This window comes from Carya illinoinensis, chromosome 7 (assembly GCF_018687715.1).
Source record: "Carya illinoinensis cultivar Pawnee chromosome 7, C.illinoinensisPawnee_v1, whole genome shotgun sequence".
NCBI classification, from domain to species: Eukaryota; Viridiplantae; Streptophyta; class Magnoliopsida; order Fagales; family Juglandaceae; genus Carya; species Carya illinoinensis.
Window position 1 is genome coordinate 7889018 of NC_056758.1, and position 14244 is coordinate 7903261.

General features: G+C 37.3%; 2 protein-coding genes across 2 annotated transcripts; one reads left to right on the forward strand and one right to left on the reverse strand.

Annotated features, from left to right (window-relative positions):
• Window positions 1–1699: 1699 nt before the first annotated feature.
• On the forward strand, window positions 1700–2392 carry LOC122316135 (protein FAR1-RELATED SEQUENCE 5-like). Its single transcript, XM_043132670.1, has one exon. The coding sequence runs from the start codon at window positions 1700–1702 to the stop codon at window positions 2390–2392; it is 693 nt and encodes a 230-aa protein (XP_042988604.1).
• A 2332-nt stretch (window positions 2393–4724) lies between these two features.
• LOC122317440 lies at window positions 4725–5740 on the reverse strand. The gene is made up of 2 exons (XM_043134547.1): window positions 5445–5740; window positions 4725–5356 (listed from the first exon to the last, which is right to left on the reverse strand). Exons 1-2 carry the CDS (start codon window positions 5622–5624, stop codon window positions 5072–5074), a joined length of 465 nt encoding a protein of 154 aa, XP_042990481.1. The 5' UTR covers window positions 5625–5740; the 3' UTR covers window positions 4725–5071.
• Window positions 5741–14244: the final 8504 nt, after the last annotated feature.

Consider the following 14244-nt stretch of genomic DNA (forward strand, 5'->3'; position numbering starts at 1 on the left):
CGAGCTTTGTCATGCTCACAGAAATTCTGCTAGCTTGTGTGCATTGGAGACGATCTGTCTGAGAAAGATTTCGTGTGCTTTGGTCTGAAAGTTGGAACTGGTCCGAGTTCTCAGAAATTCGGCATCGTGGTCTGAAGCTTGGGTCTTCATGGTGCTTTGTGTGGGTCGCGTGTGGGTCATCTTCTAAAAAGGTTAGTTTGGTCTGTTTGCTGGTATTTAAACATCAAAATGCATCTTCAAGACCCCGTAAGTTTAGGTCTGTTTGGGAGTATTTAAACATCAAAATGTATCTTCAAGACCCCATCAAAATGCATCTTCAGGACCCCATAAGTTTGGGTCTGTTTCCTAGTATTTAAACATGAAAATGCATCTTGAAGACCTGTAAGTTTGTGATTGTTATGCTTGTTCACTAAATATAAACATGCATTTTTATTCAGCATTTTTTCCTTGTGGTTGATTTTTGGTTAGTCTGTTGTTCTCCATTTTCCTTGGTTGCCTTATTGGGAAAGAGTGTTTTGTGCATAGGTATTTAGCTACACAAATTTAGTTTGTGTTAATATCCTATAAAGGCATGTTTATTAATATGTTAGCAGGCTTTATACAGGTGAGGTCAAAATGAATCTAATGTAGTAATAGTGCCAATAGAACAGGCAATTGGACCGAAGTAAACATGGTAAAAAAATGCTGATTTATATTAAACCATATACAATGGAATAAATAATGGTGATAGACTATTACAAGTATAATCAACTGGTCAAAAAAGGGTGGAAGAATTAACATTGATGCTTAATCAAAATATCACAGTAAATAAATAATAAAATGTTCACAAAAAAAATCCTACAAAATAAAAAATTACATAATCTTAAACCAATAAGACCAACCATAATAATCTATTGACTGTCACCATTATTTAGGAGCTGTAGATCTCACTTTTTTTCCTCTATTTTTTTAGTATGGCATCCCTACCATTGCAATGGTTAATTGGAAGCAATGGTAATGATCATGAGAGCATGAGATCAATGGAATTAGAACAAACAAACAGAACATGGAACCTTTCTGTAAGAACCACCATTTATTTTAATTTCTATAATGTTATCCCAAGTACAAATCTTTATGGGAAATGTTCTAGCTAGCTACCCATGATGCACATACCTTTCATGCCAATCCAGTTCCATTTAATATTTCACTAGACTTGGTAATTGTTTCTAGAAAAAATGAAGAAAAAGAAGTGCAAACTATGTATTGGTTAGAGCTAAAAGAAAATACTAAGACTGACCTTGAATAGTTCACTATTACAGGCCATGGAAAAAGGGGAAGAGCTTCCATCTCCGCTAACACCATCTACCTCAAATCCCCCAACCTCAGTATGTTAATTGGAAATCTTTAATAGTCTTTGGAATGGGTGTGCTCAATGTTTATCATCAACCTCTTGCTAATTATCACTATGATTTTAATGTCAGGACATCCATCAAACTGGTTTAGTAAACTTTCCAAATTATATGCATGGCTACTATGGACCAATGCCTGCATGGTCACCACCGTTTCTACCATATCCAGATGGCAACCAATATTCAGGTCACCACCGTTTCTACAATCGTAAGCGAAAGGTCGGAATAAGGGTCGGAATATTATAAGGGATATGGTAAAAGATGTGGATTTGGGGTGATGACACAAAGGAGTGAGAGGAGAGGATCAAAACATGAGATATGTCACCCTTGGTTGTGCATGTGGTGGGAAGGCCCGGAATAAGGGTTTCAATGTCACCAATCCACGTCCGACAGGAAAAACGGATTGTAAGGCAAGGATTAATGCCTTAAAAGTAGAGGAAAAAATGCAGATCACAACAATTCATAATGAGCATAATCACGGCCTCAGTCCACAAAAATCTCGGTTCTTTCGATGTAACAGAGAAGTGAGTGAGGCCGTAAGAAGAGTCCTGGACACAAACGACTTAGCTGGCATCCGAATGAATAAGAGTTTTGGATCTCTTGTCATTGGTGCAGGAGACTTCGAGAACCTCCAATTTTTGGAAAAGGATTGTCGCAGCTACATCGACAAGGCACGACATCTACGACTTGGTGCAGGTGGTGCTGGAGCACTTCGAGATTATTTTTTGAGGATGCAGTACAAGAGTAACGGCTTTTTTGCATCGATAGATTTAGACGATGATGGGAGACTAAAGAATGTTTTCTGGGCAGATCCACGTAGTAGGGTAGTCTACCAGTATTTTGGTGATGTAGTTACATTCGACACCACATACCTGACAAATAGATATGGGATACCCTTCGTACCATTTGTTGGTGTAAACCACCACGGGCAGTCGATTATATTGGGAGCAGGCTTGATTTCTAGTGAGGACACGGAGACCTTTACATTGTTATTCCAAACTTAGTTGCAGTGTATGGATGGTATAGCTCCAAAAGCTATTATTACTAATCAAGACAGAGATATGAAAAATGCTATTGCTATTGTCTTTCCAGAAAGTCGACATAGATTCTGCCTATGGCATATACTGAAGAAAGTCCCTGAGAAGCTTGGGTCATATGCTTCCTATAAAAGTGGACTAAAAAATCACCTGATGAAATGTGTGTACGACACTCAATCCGTTGAAGAGTTTAAGACATGCGGGATGGGTTACTTAACACATATGACTTACATGATAATGTCTGGTTGAAAAATTTATATGTTGATCGTGAGCATTGGGTACCGGTATTCCTTAAAGAGTACTTCTGGGCTGGAATCGGTACAACCCAGTGTAGCGAGAGTATGAATGCTTTTTTCGATGGTTATGTTCATGTGAGGACAAAGTTAAAGGAGTTTGTCGACCAGTTTGATAGTGCGTTGAAGAAAAAAACCTGAGAATGAAACTAGTGCGGACTTCCACTCATTTAGCGTCACGATTCCTTGCGTATCTAGATCTCCAATTGAAAAGAGATTTCAAGAGTTGTACACGAACGCTAAATTTAGGGAAGTTCAACAGCAAGTAATTGGTGTGCTCGATCTCGATCCATCTCTACTTAGATTGGATGGTGTAATGAAAACCTATTTAGTAGAAGATGAAGTTCGTGTTGAAGAGTTCACTAAGCCGATTACTTATTCAATGGCATTTAATAAGGAAGGCTGCAGTGCAAAGTGTTCATGTAGGTTATTTTAGATGAGGGGGATACTGTATAGGCATATTGTGGACATATTCAAAGCTAATGGTGTAAAATCATTACCAGACCGGTACATTTTGGATCAATGGAGGAAGGACATCAAAAGGAGATACATGTTAATCCAGCATAGCTATGACGCAGGGGATCAAAGTATAGGGCAACAGATACTCAATTTTGTTAAACATGTGTTATCAGATGATAACTTATGCGGCATCTTCGAATGAGCAATTTGAAGATTCAAAGAAGAGGATACACCAGATGACTAACTCCTACTGTGAGAACCAACACTCCCAATCTTTAACCCAAACAGGTTAGAAAGTGACAAAGTTTGTGAATATTAATTTCCCTTAGCTAGTTCTTAATTTTATTTTATTGTCACCCTTAGCTAGTTCTTAATTTTATTTTATTGTCACCCTTAGCTAGTTCTTAATTTTATTTTATATTTGACTCAATCAGGTTCAAATACTAGTGCAATTTCACTGGACACAACAGCAGTTGGTAGTTCACAACAAGTCAAAAGTCTACTTGTTGTCAGAGGGAAAGGAAGGCCTCCATCTTTGAGGAAAGCATCCAGGATGGAGACAGACATGCGGAAAGTTAAAGCCAAAAAAAAAAAAAAAAAGCACTAGTCAGAGGGAAACGTAAACAGGTGCATTTTTTTGTTTTAAACATGTTTATGTGTGTTAGAAGTTGGTAGTTAATTTCTCGAATTAGTAGATAAGTAATGGTTGCCTTATTTTTTGCAAGATGAAGGAGATACACCAGTCATGAACACATGCAGGAATTTATTTGGGCCATCACAAGTATATATCACTGGTCCTAGAGAAGTGCAAGTAAATTAGACGTTATATTATTCATAACAGTATATGGAAGTCAAGATAGTGTAATATATCATTACATATTAAATATTTACTAGTAATATTTACATTACATTAATATTTGCAAGTTAATCCTTACAGATGCAATTTGAGTTGGATGGATCACGGTCGATGCAGGATGGGTTCGATGGAACACAATCGGCGCAATGAGAACCAACACAATCAGACCAAATGAATGTTGGAGACTTGAGAATGTTAATAGTCTTGTTATTTTGTATGTTCATCTTGGAACAATTGTAAAGCACTTGAGAATGTTAATAGTCTTGTTATTTTGTATGTTCATCTTGGAACAATTTGATGAGACTATCGTTATTTGTCTTAGTCTTGATTTCATGGAGAATTGAATGTTGGAGACTTGATTTAAGTCAAGACAGTGTAGGGATAGTTGATTTATTCCTTTTACTGAAAATTGTAAAAGCATTATTACTTATTCAGCATGTGTTTATTGAACATGTGAATATTAATTGCAATGGTTACAAGTTTCAGTTTTGTTGTTTTGGAAATGAAACAAAACAGGTTTCACTATTACAGGTTTCAGTAATTGTAATGTATTTTTTTTTTTTGAAATGTTCTGGCCATCCTATGTCAGTAATTGAGATCAAATCCATTCCTTACATTAGCAAATAACACCCTATCAAGAGAGCAATAACAACAGACCCAAAAGCATAATCTGAAAATTGGATAGGTAATGTGAAAAAAGTAGCAGCACCTGCTGCAATCTCTTGCATTAACCCCATATTGATTACAAGAACAAGATCTTGCATGAAACAAGATCATCATTACAACTGGAGCTTCCCCAAAATTCAAAAAATAAAAAATAAAAAAATACAAGGGGCAGTTTCCCTAGAATTCAAAAAAAAAAAAGAAATACAAGAAAGGGACAGTTTCCCCATAATTTAAACATCAAATCCAAGAATCCAATATTTACATTGCATTTACATTGCAATCTAAATAAACTTCTAATACTTAAACTACTTACACCAACTACACCACTACTAAGTCACTAAGTGAAACAAAAAAAACACCAATTACAAAAGCCTAATACACTCGGAGCAGCGTGCTTGAGCGTCTTATTCCAGCGTCTTGCTCAAGAAGCACCAACTCATTCTTCAAAAATGCCTCATCTCTAGTGGATTGCACCATCTCTTTCTTGTCAATCTCTGCCGCTCTCTTATGGAGCTCAATCTCCATCTGCTCGATATCACTAAGTCTCTTCTCGACCTCTTTCTCCTTCCTTTCCACTTCATTTAGTCTTGCTTGTAGATCCAACTCCCTGCATTGATCACCATCTGCCCACTTGAAATACTTGCAGTAAGGTAATCCCTGATTATTTTATAAATAGAGTAAAGAATGTTAGATCTACACATATTAATCAATTTAATAAATATGTTACATAAACAAATGTATTTACCTTTGTATTGTACTTTGGACAGCCAAAAAATAGTCGGTTTGGATTTCTCTTCGTATTTGAGTATCTCAATGTTGCATCAAGCTCGCAGAAGCACAATGGTTGACCCAAATTACATATATCAAATAATGAAAAACACAGTGATGATGATGACGACGACATTCTAACATATAATATAGTCATAATGGAAAGGCAGGCATATCAAAACACACACGTGCTAAAATTCCACATGATAGGGATTTCAAGAGTTCGATCTTTGGTATTAGTTATGTTGCTGAAATTCATTGGTTTTTTTTTTTTTTTTAATAAGTGATTCCAAAACTATAGAAGTCCACACTGTTATCACTATTAATCTCTCCTTGTTAAGTTGAAAGTGACAAACTAAGAGCTATAAGAGATAGAACATGCTAAACTTCCATCTTCAAGGTTATCAACAAGCAGACATTAGGGCATATGAAATCCAATAGGCTACTTAATGGCGACAGAGTGTGAGTTTTTCTCAACACAATGGCATATCATTAGATTTACATATAAGAAAAAAACTTCAGTCACACTAAAATTCTCATGAAACTAAGGGAAGGACAAAAAAAAATTTAAAATCAAACAAACAAATCAGAGACTGAGATTTAGAAAAAAAAGTGTTTTCAATCATTTGAGGATTTCAAATGGAGAGAAATTAGGGCATTTGGTATACAAGGGTTTGGAAAAATATATCACTAGTAGCAAAGATGCACCACGCTAAATTAGGGCATATGTATATCACTATTTTGGATATACAGATTTCATAAGCTTAAAGATGAGATACTGGAAATCAAAACCTAAATCATCGATGAAAAAAAGTTACTGATACTAAAGATAGAAAGATTGAGATTTCGAGTGTTTTTCAATCAGTTTTTTTTTTTTTTTTTTTTTTTTTTTTTTTTTTTTTTTTTTTTTTATAGAAAAGTCAGGGCCCCATGTACAAGAGGAGCCCCTACCCCAATATTATTAAAAAAACCCTCACTTGTGGCGGAGGAATACCTTTATTACAAAAAAAAACCCCAAACAAAAAATCATTTCTCTCTAATAAAAACCATCCCCATCCGATCAATGCGAAACAATCCTCTAAGCCGTGTATACTGAAAATCCATCCCAACAAAATCTATATTTTCCCCCATAGTCCCCTTCTTAGCTAAAAAATCTGCTACCATATTAGCTTCATGAAAAACATGACTAAAACGTGCATTAATCTCTATGGAAATATCCTTTATCTCTTCCCAAAAATCCCACAGAAACCAAAGTCGACAAATTCCGGAGGCCAACCAACTCATGATAACCTTAGAATCTGATTCTACTAAAACATTATGCAGTCTCAAATTTTTACAAATCCTCAAACCATCTAATAAAGCACGGCATTCAGCAACCGTATTTGTAGCAACCCCGTAATGATGCGCAAAACCAGCAATACATTTACCGTTACAGTCTCGAATAATGCCCCCACCCCTTGCCTCTCCGGGATTTACACGAGCCCCACCATCAACATTCAATTTCACCATTCGCCTCCTCGGCAACTCCCATTTAACAAAGGTCACTTGTTTTTTTATTTTTTTAATAGGAACAATCGGCACATTTAGCCCTTCCATAACTGACAAATCATTCTCTTCATAACCTGGAAATTCTTCAAGTTGCAGGAAATATTATTAATCATAATTCTCACTTGCCTAATAATATCCATTACCTGAAAAGGAGCCCCTTCCATCCTTGCTGAACACCTTGCTTTCCAGTGGCACCAGGAAATAACAATGGGCATCACTCCACGGATCCTTACGACATTCGGTATAGAGGGGTACTTTGGAAAATTTTAGATTAGTACAAATATGAACCACGTCAAATTAGGGCATTTGGTATACATGGGTTTGGAAAAATATAGATTAGCACAACTATACACCACGCCAAATTAGGGCATCATCATATAAACAGGTTTGGATATACAGATTTCACAAGGTCAAATACCAGATTTCAAACTAAAATCTATGAAGTGCAATGAAACAAAATAACATAGAAAAAATAGAATATCAGAAACGGTGTAAAATCCTTAAAATTTTAGCTTGAGCCTTAATATTTTACGTACCGTCAAAATGGGAGAGATGGTTGCGTCAGGGGAGGGCTGAGAGACAACCACGAGAGGGCTTCCGGCTTCCGGCGTCAGAGCGAGTTGCGGTTACTAAGGGAGGGCTGAAAGACATCGACAAGGCTTCAGGCTGCTGAGGAGATTCAGTCTCCAATGGAGATCAATGAAGGCACGAGAGAACGCGAAAGGGATAGGGGGTGGGAGCTCGGGTTGTAACCTAAGGATGAGAATGAAATGATGTCATTTCTCCTATTAATGAAACGACGCCGTTGCATTAAAGGATGCCATGTCAGGAGCTTGGCTGAGCCGATTGTGCACCGTTTGAGGTTACCGACTACATTCAAACTTTGTTTTCTAAGAGAAGCCCTCGCTAAAATGAGATTAAATAATAGAACAATTGAAGATGTAATGGACAAAGTACGAAGTAGACATTATCAGTTGGCATGCACCTTGACGTTTGAAGATATACAATGCACATCATGTGACGTTTTGAGAAGCCTAATTTAATCATATCTAATTGTCATGGTTAACTTTTAGTCACCTTTGCAAGTAAAATTTGAATAATTAAGATGTTCATTATTAAGTGTACAAATCCACTTACATAACTGGACCATATAATATATTTTTATGTATGTCATTCATATAGAATGAACTCGTTGCATCTGCTGATACTTATTATGATCTCAATTGTGGATGTAGGGTCTTTACTTATAAAAACAAAAATTGTGAATTTAGGGTCCATATATTAAAAAGCTCATACGTTACTATCATTGTCAATGCTGAATTCTTTGGGTAGAAACTTAAAGACAACAATCATTGCAAATGCCAGCCTATCTATTTGGTCTGGCCCTTTCCTTGAGTTTTAGGAGTTTTCTTTATTTCTTGTTGTAATTTTTAATTGTTGAAGTTCAACTTTAATAGGATTTTGTATTTTCTTTCTCATGTTTCTAAGTCTATGTTTTGGATTATGTCTCTAATATGCATGGTTTCTTTTTCTCTTCTCTTAAATTCTAGCTTGAAATCTGGCATCGTGTAGTTAGATGACTATATAATTGCTTTATGTATTATAATATAATGTAAGATGCGTATTTCTTTTCTTTTATGTAAGAGGTTTCAATACTATTTTTTTTTTTTTTTGTAACATACTATTTTCGGCGATATAATTTTGTTGGAAGTAATTTTTTGGCTGCAAATACTTTTTGCGGCGACAAAACTCGATGCAAATAATTGTTTGCAACTATATGTAACCATGGTTTGCACAGTTTTGCATCTAGATATGACTTTTTGTGACAACAAATATTGGTACAAATGTACAAGATATTTGCGTCCAAAAGTTAATTGCTACAAGATAACTTTTGTGGCGCTTATTTCACGGCCACTTTGCAGCCATACAAGATCGATGGGAATACTAACTTGCGGCGAAAGTAGCTACTTATTGTGAACATTTTGGGAAATACGTATATTTCTTGTAGTGCGATCTTTACGGTAATCATAGCCTTGTGAGAGTAAGAGAGCCTTACTCCCTTGGCGTTAATCTCATTTTCGATCAACAATTTCGTGACCTTATGGTTGAACCAGGGCTAAAATTACCCCTTAGGGCAGGAGTAAGTTGTGGCCTTGGCTGAGAGCCAAGACCTCATGGGACACCTCACAGACATTCCATCCCTTTCATCGTATGATCTCTTCCTTGATGAAGCCACAACAACCAGTCACAAAGAACTAAGTTCTACATACCTGAGATGGAGGAAATCAGACAGACTACTACGTGGATGGATTATTGATACCATCTCCGAGGAGTCGCATGGCTTGGTGGTCAGGCTTGAGGCTTTATATCAATTTTGCATACCCTTCAAGAAGCCTATGCCCAACAGTTGACATACATGAGGAAGAGAACCATGACGTCGTTGCAAGTTCACCTCCAAAGCTTCAAGACTGTGTGTGACCACCTAGCTGCAATCAGACGTCCTGTGAGTAACAAGATGAAGGTTTTTTTCCCTCAATAGCTTGGGTCCGAAATACGAGCCCTTCCACCTCCATGCTCAAGCCACTGATGCCCTCATACGCCGAGCTTGTGCAACTACTGCAAGGATACAAGATGCAAACTCAACTTCATGAATCCTTAAACACACAGGTGTGCGCTTTCTATGGAAACAAAATTGGACACAGGAACAAGGGAAAACAATGCCTGTTCTCCTCAAGAGGACGTGGCTTCTCCTAAGCCAATCACACGTCCTGTCCTAATGTCTTCTCTAGTGGGACCCACAATTATACTATCACCAACACCACAGCTTGTGACACTGCTCATGATAAAGTGGAGACCTATCAAATTTGCAGAAAAAATGGACACAGGACATTAAAATGTTGGCACCGATTCAACCATGACCTCCAATCCGATGATATTTCACAAGCATTGGCTTATGTGACTCTTGAAAATGCATGGTCTCCAATCCGATGATATTTCACAAGCATTGGCTTATGTGACTCTTGAAAATGGCACTCATGACGTGAAATGGATTGTAGACACTGGTGCTTTTGCCTACATGACAAGTAGCTCAAGTATGCTCTCCAATCTTCGTCAATATCTTGGTAATGACGCTTTTCTAATTGGTGATGGTAGTTTTCACAAAATCACACACATTGGTAACACCTTTATTCTAGTGGAGACTCTATAATTAAATTAAAAGATATTTTACTTATTCTTGATTTGGCAAAAACGTTTTTATCAATTAGCCAATTAACAACTGATTATCCTTACAATTGTAAATTTTACGGTGTTGGTTTTTCTATTAAGGATATAATAGGGCAACCAATTGCACATTGTTGAATGGACGACAGAAGGGTAACTTATATGTATTGTCCCTACCACTTGAAGCACACTTCTCCACTTGATTTCAATTTACTTCTAGAGAAGTGTGGCATCAACAGTTGGGATATCCCCATGCATCTACATTTAGTGTTCTTCATTCTCAAGGCCTTATTTCTATTCCCAACAAAAATAAAAAGAACTATCTTTGTGAGAGTCGCCAGTTAAGCAAAATGAGCAAACTTTCATTTTTACCCTCTTCTACTATTGGTTTAAATATATTTGATAAAGTTTATTGTGATTTATGGAACCAGCCCTAGTTTTATTTTTTGGAAACGTTCAATATTCTACATGTCTTGTTGATGCTTTTTCTAAATATATACAGTTTATTCCTGTAAAAAAAAAAATTGATTTTTTTAAGTCATTATTTTATTCAAAAAATTTGTTAAAGGTCAATTCAACAAAAAATATCAAAATCTTTCAAATTGATGGTGGTGGTGAGTTCACCAACGCCCAACTCAATCTTCACCTTTGGCTGCAAGATATTGTCCATCAATACTCATGCCCTCATACCCCCAAACATAATGGCTCAATGGAACGACCACATTGAACAATTTGTGAATTAGGTATGACCTTACTTTTTCAAAGTGGTGTTCCGAAACCTTTTTGGGTCGAAGTTTTTTCAATTATTGTTTTCTTAATGAATCGTACTCTTCCTTCCACTACATTAGATCTTAACTCACCATTTTTCCTTCTTCATGGTCATTATCCTAACTACACTTCTCTTCTGGTCTTTGGGGTCTAAATGCTACCCATATACTTGGGACACTAAGCACAATAAATTTGACCCAAAAACTCTCCCATGTATTTTTATGGGCTATAGTGACAAACACCTAGGTTATAAATGCTACCACCCCACCTCTCATCGGACCTTCATCTCTTGACATGTTGTTTTTTATGAGTCCACCTTCCCTTATAAATAGTCTTAGAATCTACACCTCCCTCCCACTTCTGACCAAAATTTATCAACAATTATGGATTGGCATTCACCAAGCTCTACACTTTCTAACCCAACGAGTGTCTCTAGTGTCTCTTCTGTACAGGTACGTTTTCCACTAGTTGACTCCACGTCACCCATGATTGGTGTCACCCCTATACCATTTTTTACTCCCGTGGAGCTGTCTCCTACGGCTTCACCCTGAGTTGAGCCTCCTAGAGCCCAACATGATAACCTTGCCTCTTTTCCACCCCCTTTCCTGCCCATTGATCCACTCATTTTGGATCCTCCTTGCCACAACATGGTAACCTGTTCTCAAGTTGGGATCTTTAAACCCAACTTGAAGTACGCTGACTATCACACTATTGTTGAGCTTCCCAAGGAACCAAAGACAATATGCTCCGCCCTTAACCATGCTGGTGGTTCCAAAGCAGTGTAAGATGAGATCCAAGCTGTCCAAGACAACAACACTTGGAAACTTCTGCCTCGTTCCCCTCACATGGATGTTATTGGTTGCAAGTGGGTCTTCAAGACCGAAATCAATGCCAACGATACTCTTGATTGGTTGAAAGCTCACCTTATTTCCAAGGGCTTCCACCAAATTGATGGTGTCAATTATATAGAGATGTTCTCTACTATAATCAAGCTCGTCACCATCCAGATCATTCTCAATATTGCCTTGTTCGCCATTGGGATATTCGCCAACTCGATGTCAAGAATGTCTTCCTCCATGATGATCTCTTGGAGGTTGACGTGTTTATTGACCAACCTCCAAGTTTTATCCATCCTACTTTTTCTTCTTATGTTTACAAGCTAAACAATTATATGGCTTAAAACAGGCCCCTCGCGTTTGATTTGATAAGTTTAGTACTTTCCTTATTGCTATGGTTTCCAGTGCAGCTCTGTTGACCTTTCACTTTTCATATATCACTCATCTCTAGGCACTATTTTTTTACTCTTATATGTAGATGATATTCTTCTCACTGGTTCAAACCCCTCACATCTTAATGCCTTCACTACTCCTCTTAGTCAACTGTTTGCTATGAAAGATCTAGTCCCATACACTATTTTTTGGGCATTCAAGTCACTTGCAACTCCCACGATGTAGTCTTATCTCAATCTAAGTATGCTCCTGAGATGTGATTAAAGAAGTAATTGTTAGTGAATTTGTATTTTTTTCTTAATGATTAACGATGTTAAAAAAATACTTTAGAAAAATTATTTACATTAGTGTGCATAATTGAGATGCACATTTGGCGGAGCCTAATATTGTCCTAAAATAAAATAACAATATCTTAATAGGATTGGCTAGTCAACTTTGACCTAGATGGGGCCAATAAATGGATTGCTAACTTCCTAAATATTAGGTGGAAAAAGTTGGCATATTCTTTTAAGAGAAAAAATATTTGCAACCGTGAATTGTACAACCGCGATGCTTACACACTTCATGATTGTATGTAGAATTACTCTTCTTTTAATATGCTTGAATGACCGTGAGATTTTGACGATATGTGATATCCCTCATTTCCTTGTGTTTTAAAATGCTATTTTACTAATTATTCTTATTGGTTCTCTTAATTTTAAATTGGTTATTGTTATTTTGATTATGTTATTTTATTGTTATTACCGCTTGAGTCGTATAATTTATTTTATTGTGCTTTTTCTTGTTATTAATTATTGTCTATTATTTATTGGCTCTTCATTTCAAATTATTTTTATTGTTGGTTTTTAATATTTTATTTTATTGTTACTAAGTTGTGGTGTTTTATTTGTCTTTTTACTTAATTTAGGTTAGTTAAATCTATGTTTTATTTTTCGTCGTTGGATCAGTTTTAAGACCACAAGACGAAAAGCCTGGATTTAATTTCCTTTTCTTTTTTCTTTTTCCCTTTTTTTTCCCTTTTTTTGCCCTTTTTCCTCTCTTTCTTCCCCCCCCCCCCCCCTCTCTTCTCTACTCTACACCCAACAGAAGGCCTCTCCCCATTTAGTTTCTCTTCTCCACCCCAGCCCCTTGCTGCCATCCACCACCATCCATCACCACCCACCTCACCAGCTCCTCCACACACTGGCGAGCACCACCCCACCAGACCCAACCTCCATCTCTCAACCACTCTCTCTCTTCGCAGCACACCAAGCCCACGCATTTAACAACATAGCACCGCCATTTGCCATCCCCTGGCCACTGCACCACCACCAACAACTTTCCCTTCCACTGGCGACCTCCCTTAGCCGTCCTCATGCCCCACCGTGACCCCAGCTCCTCCCACTCTCTCTCTCTCACTCTCTCATAGGCTCCCTCTACTTCACGCGACCATATCTGCCACCCAAGACTTTCAGCCACCACAACCAACTCCATAGCACCTCCCTCAATCCTCCATGCCAAGCCCAAGCTCCCTGTAGCTCTCCCTTGATTTTTTCCTATTTTGAACCCACGACCAGTGTTTGTAAAATACATTGTCCGTCGCTGCTCCGCCACTTTTGTGCGTCACCCATAGTTGTGCACAACCTTGATCTTCTAGAATTTTCTTCTGCCATTGTAATTAATTTTTCAAATAATTTATTAAGTTTTATATATATTTTTACACTAACTTATTTTTTGCAATCTGATTGGTTGTGACGGGACTTGGGTCCAAGAAGTGTTGGTTTTATAGATTGTGGTCGTTATCGGATGTGGGCCTTGGGCCGGAAGGGAAGATGGGTTTATTTGTGGAGTTAGACTGTGATTGGTGTATTTTATCTGATGTGTGATATGCCATGACATTAAATATTCTGTTTGCATATATTTTCATGTGTCATGTTTGAAAACTGAGTTTTCGTGTTAATAAAGGATTTTTGGTGCATGCGTAATGAATGAACTAAAAAGAATGAATGAAAGGAAAAGGAACTATAAGGA

Excerpts from the sequence above, each read along its gene's own strand:
- LOC122316135 (XM_043132670.1), top strand. The coding sequence starts at position 1,700 with ATGAGATATGTCACCCTTGGTTGTGCATGTGGTGGGAAGGCCCGGAAT.
- LOC122317440 (XM_043134547.1), bottom strand. The coding sequence starts at position 5,624 with ATGACTATATTATATGTTAGAATGTCGTCGTCATCATCATCACTGTGT. Across the intron at positions 5,357-5,444 it reads GTCCAAAGTACAATACAAAG|GGATTACCTTACTGCAAGTA; the intron begins GTAAATACATTT and ends TAAAATAATCAG.